The sequence below is a fragment of the Salvelinus sp. IW2-2015 genome, linkage group LG19 (assembly GCF_002910315.2).
Source record: "Salvelinus sp. IW2-2015 linkage group LG19, ASM291031v2, whole genome shotgun sequence".
Lineage (NCBI taxonomy): Eukaryota > Metazoa > Chordata > Actinopteri > Salmoniformes > Salmonidae > Salvelinus > Salvelinus sp. IW2-2015.
In genome coordinates this window covers 32,972,283-32,978,434 of record NC_036859.1, presented here as the reverse complement: position 1 = coordinate 32,978,434, position 6,152 = coordinate 32,972,283, and the positions used below count along the sequence as shown (strand labels likewise).

General features: G+C 40.8%; 1 protein-coding gene across 1 annotated transcript in view; it reads left to right on the top strand.

Moving 5' to 3' along the window:
• The first annotated feature begins 722 nt into the window (after positions 1 to 722).
• The window catches only part of LOC111979676 (unconventional myosin-VIIa), a 32,961-nt gene continuing 27,531 nt past the window's right edge, over positions 723 to 6,152 (top strand). The window contains 9 exon segments of the mRNA XM_024010301.2: positions 723 to 860; positions 1,324 to 1,360; positions 1,979 to 2,080; positions 2,478 to 2,627; positions 2,947 to 3,131; positions 3,373 to 3,494; positions 3,744 to 3,886; positions 4,167 to 4,280; positions 5,971 to 6,124. Of these exon segments, the coding sequence (XP_023866069.2) occupies positions 1,343 to 1,360; positions 1,979 to 2,080; positions 2,478 to 2,627; positions 2,947 to 3,131; positions 3,373 to 3,494; positions 3,744 to 3,886; positions 4,167 to 4,280; positions 5,971 to 6,124 (988 nt within the window). The 5' untranslated portion in view covers positions 723 to 860; positions 1,324 to 1,342.

The window sequence follows — 6,152 nt, the reverse complement described above, 5'->3', positions numbered from 1 at the left end:
CAATGTAAATTGTCCGGTTGTGATTTTTATGAATTGTTCAGCAGTCTAATGGCTTGGAGGTAAAAACTGTTGAGGAACCTTTTGGTCCTAGACTTGGCACTTCGGTACCGCTTGCCATGTGGTAGCAGAGAAAACAGTCTATGACTTGCGTGACTGGAGTCTCTGACAATTTTATGGGCATTCCTCTTACACCGCCTATTATATAGGTCCTGGATGGCAGGAGCCTTGGCCCCAGTGATGTACTGGGCCGTTTACACTACCCTCTGTAGCGCCTTACGGTCATCTTACTACTATTACTGTAGTAAGATGGCGTTGGTGGCTCCATGAACAGAGCGACCATGTCTACCGTCGCCATAACACCTGCTAAATATGTGTATGCAACCAATAACATTTTACTTTATTTTGTATCAATAAAGAAACCAGACCAGTGTCTGCTGCCGTTAACACAGGTCCAAAGAGCACTACCATAGTTTCATAAGAGCTCCCAGCTCATAAACTCTCTCTAACATGTTCTGTGATTCAATTTGTAGATTTTGATATGGATTATTTAGGTTATTGGTTAGCGTCTGGAAGCAGGCCCAGAATTGAAGGGCGTATTGGTCCAAACGCACGAGGAGAGTGAGTGGGTAGGAGCCGACTTTGCTCCGGTCTTCTTGAGTCTGCAGCATGACAGATCAAAGTCAAAGTGCCATAAAGGAGATGTGTCAGGGCCAGGAGTTTCAGTCGTTTCCTCGTTCCTTGTGCTATCCTGGTAGGATTGTGTTAACGTCATCTAACAAACATATGAGCCCCACATCTACTGTACAGGACTAACTAAAGAACTGGCATTTCAATGAGGACCATCACCTGAGTTGCTACGAGTAAGTTGGCCGATGTGTGTTTTTGTGGTATTTCTTGTGGAGTTATGAAATGTGGCAATAGTCATTACCCACTGGGTACAAACATCAATTCAACATCTATTCCACGTTAGTTCAATGTAATTTAATTGAAATGACGTGAAAACAACATTCCTTCAACCAGTGTGTGCCCAGTGGGTAGTCTGAACGGTGTAGAGTAACGATTTGCAGTCATTTCAGTCGTCCTTCTAGATGGCAATGAAAGGCCTTGAGTTCTGTATTGTTGGTCTTGTATAATATGTTGTTAAAATGGACGATTGTAGTTATTGAGCACCATTATCACCATATAATCTTCATTGGAATCTTTTCTTTCAAAATTGAGAACACAGACATTGAGATCACAGTATCTCCCGGTTTACATTATATAATCCACAGATAATTCTTGAAAAAATGCATGACTCGTGTCTCTCTTGTTTCTTGAATTTAGGAAACAGGAGGGTTTTATCATGGTGATGTTGAGAAAGGTAAGCTCCTCGATATGATCTATGTTGACTATTTGATCAATGTAACCCGGATGCCATCCTTTGGTTATAAAGGTTTTTGAAATAGAACACTGTTATGTGATCAGCACTTCCATTGCCTAGTCATTCCAACTCCTTTGGGCCTGAAAATGACCATAGGAGATGACTATACAGTGCAAAGAAATTTGATACTAGGAATTCTCTCAGGCATTACGTCTGAATGTGATCTATCTAGGGTTTGGTGACAATGTCATTGCCATTCAATTCAGGAAATGGCTTGAAATAGAAAAATCCCTATTCCGGTATCAAATCTGGTTGCAATGTATAGCCATCTCCTATGGTCATTGTCATGTAGTTGGGAAGACAGCGTAAACAGATCTGTGCTAGAAAATACCTATGTTGAATTGTAAGCTTTAGCACACTGGCAATCTTAGATGCTCCACAAACGATTTATTAGATCTTACACAATGATCCTACGGTCACCARTGTGATGGAGTTTCTTGCAATAGGTCTTTGCACGCTATCCTTTTTTTCAATAGAATAACACGCTTTTGAATGTAAGGGTAAAAGCTGCATTCTTTCAAATGTATGATCCTGAACCACTGAGCTTCTTGCTCCCAGGGTGAGTGGGTGTGGGTGGACTCTGGTACCGGGGTGCCCATTGGAGCCCGGGTCAAAGTGACCGACACTGGACACCAGCTGCTGGTGGACGATGAAGGAAAGGTGACCGTGGTACTTCATTATACTTGTATTGTATTGAATTGTATGACTCTAGTATTTTAATGTACTGCTGGTCTCAAATTAGCTCAAGATATAAATCAATCACTTTAGGCAATAATCTATCAAAGTACTATCTCATTTTCAAATTACATAATTTATAACGTTAAAAACATTTGTTTATTATTGTCTTTTTACTGTATTTTTGCATTCTGCACTGCTCKGTTATAAAATTATGTAATGCCAAAACCAAAAACTTAAAGGGACAGTTTAAAAACAAAGCTAAAGTTTTCAGACCTTCAGACCTCAAAATGTGACATTATGTAACTGAAGATGTCTAACAAATCCAGTATTGATGTCAATCTGTCTAAAGTGCTATGTATTTTCCCTGTATTGTTCYCAGGAATACAAGCTGTCCCAGAAGGACGACTCCATCAGGGTGATGCACCCCACCTCGGTGGAGGGGGTGGACGACATGATCCGCCTGGGGGACCTCAACGAGGCTGGGCTCCTCAGGAACCTGCTGGTCCGACACAGACAAGGCATTATCTATGTGAGTCCCCTGTTGTACTACACTACCCATAATGCTCGGTGTAACATAAAAGGTTTGGTCTTGATGTTCTGAATCTTTTGAAGCTAACATATTGGTGTAACCCATCTCTGTACCAATACACCCATCACTGCTCCTACACATGCTTGCTGTACATTCAGACCCTTTCTACGCTATGGATGTTGGACTATTTTGTTTATGTTGGAAACAAGCAGAAGAAATATGAAAGATTCATGAAAGACGTTCACAGAATTATTAATGTGGTGCCCCCCAAAAAAGTGGGCAGCGCAAGCCTAAACCTCTGTTATTGTCTGGTGCACAGACCTACACAGGCTCTGTGCTGGTGGCAGTCAACCCTTACCAGGAGCTTCCTCTCTACACCGCCGACCAGGTGAGGCGGTACCATGGGCGTAGGCTGGGCGAACTACCCCCGCACGTCTTTGCCATCGCAGATACCTGCTACTTCAACATGCGCCGCCACAACAGAGACCAGTGCTGCATCATCAGGTTAGACTGGCAGCATTCCACTTGTCAGACACTCAAGTCATTCTGTTGAGCAATAGGAAACCAAAGCAGAAGTGTCACTTTTTTAAATTATGTTTGGAATATGGAATATGTTTTTTGGATTTGATTTGATTTGAAGATGCTCTTTGGAGGGGTTCAGTCCTACTTTTTACATTAACATTTACACTGGATATACACCTGAAATCCAAGAACTGATGGACTGTCTCTCTCTTTTCTCTGTCAGTGGGGAGTCGGGTGCAGGGAAGACTGAGAGTACCAAGCTGGTACTTCAGTTCCTGGCTGCAGTAAGTGGACAGCACTCCTGGATAGAGCAGCAGATACTGGAGGCTAACCCTATATTAGAAGGTAGGCTCTTTACTGATTCAAATATTTTCTCTACAGTACATCTCTCTCCCTCTCTTTCTCTCTCTCTATGTCTCTGTCTCTCTCTCTATGTCTCCCTCTGTCTCTCTCTCTCGCTCTCTCTCACACACGGACACATGCACACACATACACGTCTATGAGACTAAGATGGGTCTGTGTTTTTACACAGACACACACACTATCGTAATTGTTGTCACTCATGACAACCTTCCTATTCCTGCGTTCCCCCAGCATTTGGGAACGCCAAAACAATTCGCAACGACAACTCCAGTCGCTTTGGGAAATACGTGGAAATCTTCTTCAACAAAGATGGCGTCATCGAAGGTGCTCGACTGGAACAGTACTTACTGGAGAAGTCTCGTGTCTGCCATCAGGTAGGGCAGCAAAGGCAGTATCTTTTAATAACACGTAGAACATGAGGAAATGTCATAGCTAATTGCTTCATAAAGGGAATTGATTCCAAAACCATCTAAACTATCTCTGGTAAACAACAGGTTCGTCTAATTTAATATTAATTTATGTGTGTTCGTACTTGGAAGAGGACAAAATTCATTGTTGGATTTTCCAGTATCAAGGCAAAAAGGTTTAATGTCATGAGATCTTGATATATTGATATATGTAACACTACTGTTAATTTTTACTAACTAACCCTAGGCCATTGAGGAGCGGAACTACCACATATTCTACTGCATGTTAAAGGGGATGACAACAGAACAGAAAAAAAATCTGTGTTTGGGAGATGCCTCTGAATTCAACTACCTCAAGAGGGTAATATCACCAGACTGCTACAACACGACCASTTACATGTTTTCCTACTCACATTTATACATCTAGCTCATTAATACATTACATTTTTACTGGTTACAACTAAGTAACTGTCCACTGGGCACAGACGTCAGTTCAACGTCTAGTTTTTATTTACAGTGCCTTCAGAAAGTATTCATACCCCTTCACTTATTCCACATTTTGTTGTGTTACAGCCTGAATTCAAAATTKATTAAATTGTGGTTGTTTTCCTTACCCATCTACACACAATACCCAATACTGACAAAGTGAAAACATATTTTTTGAAATTTGGGCAAATTTATTGAAAATTAAATACAGAAATATCTCATTAACATACATTTTCACACCCCTGAGTCAATACATGTTAGAATCACCTTTGGCAGCGATTACGGCTTTGTGTCTTTCTGGGTAAATCTTTAAGAGTTTTGCACACCTGGATTGTACAATATTTGCACATTATTCTTTWAAAAAATTCTTCAAGCTTCATCAAGTTGGTTCTTGATCATTGCAGACAGCCATTTTCAAGTCTTGCCATAGATTTTCAAGCCRATTTAAGTCAAAACTGTAACTAGACCACTCAGGAATATTTAATGATGTCTTGGTAAGCAACTCCAGTGTAAATTTGGCCTTGTGTTTTAGGTTGTTGTCCTGCTGAAAGGTGAATTTGTCTCCCGGTGTCTGTTGGAAAGCAGACTGAACCAGGTTTTCCTCTAGGATTAGCTCTATTCCGTTTATTTTTATCCAACAAAAACTCCCTAGTTCTTGCCGATGACAAGCATACACATAACATGATACAGCCACAACCATGCTTGAAAATATGAAGAGTGGTAGTGATGTTGTTTGTTGGATTTGCCCCTAACACAACACTTTGTGTTCAGGACATGAAGTTAATTTTGTAGTTTTACTTCAGTGCTTTATTGCAAACAGAATGCATGTTTTGGAATATTTGTATTCTGTACAGGCTTCYTTCTTTTCTCTCTGTCATTTAGTTAKTATTGTGTAGTAACTACTATGTTGTTCACAGCCAACTCTGTAGCTGTTTTAAAGTCACCATTGGCGTCATGGTGAAATTCCTGAGCAGTTTCCTTGCTCTCCGGCAACTGAGTTAGGATAGATGCCTGTATCTTTGTAGTGACTGTGTGTATTGATACACCATCCGAAGTGCAAATAATAATTTATTTTTTGTACCCAGCTACCAATAGGTGCCCTTTGCGAGGCATTGGAAAACCTCCCTGGTTGAATCCGTGTTTGAAATTCACTGCTCGACTGAGGGACCTTACAGATAATTATATGTGCAGGGTACAGAGATAAGGTAGTCATTTAAACATCATGGTAACACTATTATTGCCCACAGAGAGAGTCCGTGCAACTTATCGTGTAACTTGTTAAGCACATTTTTACCCCTGAACTTATTTAGGCTTGCCATAACAAAGGGATTGAATACTTATTGACTCATGAAATGTCAGCTTTTCCTTTTTAATTAATTAGTAAATATTTCTAAAAACATAATTCCACTTTGACATTATAGGGTATTGTGTGTAGGCCAGTGACACAAAATCTCAACTTAATCCATTTTAAATGTAGGTTATAACACAACAAAATGTGAAATAAATCAAGGGGATTGAATACTTTTTGAAGGAAACTGTATAACCTTAGACCCTGTGTTMTAAAGGGGGACTGTATTGTCTGCGATGGACGTGACGATGCTAAGGACTACACCCGTATCCGCTCGGCCCTGAAAATCCTCACCTTTACTGAGACCCACTGCTGGGAGATCCTCAAGCTGCTTTCTGCACTACTCCACCTGGGCAATGTCAGCTTTGAAGGTGGAGTCCTCTCTGGGTCTATGACCTG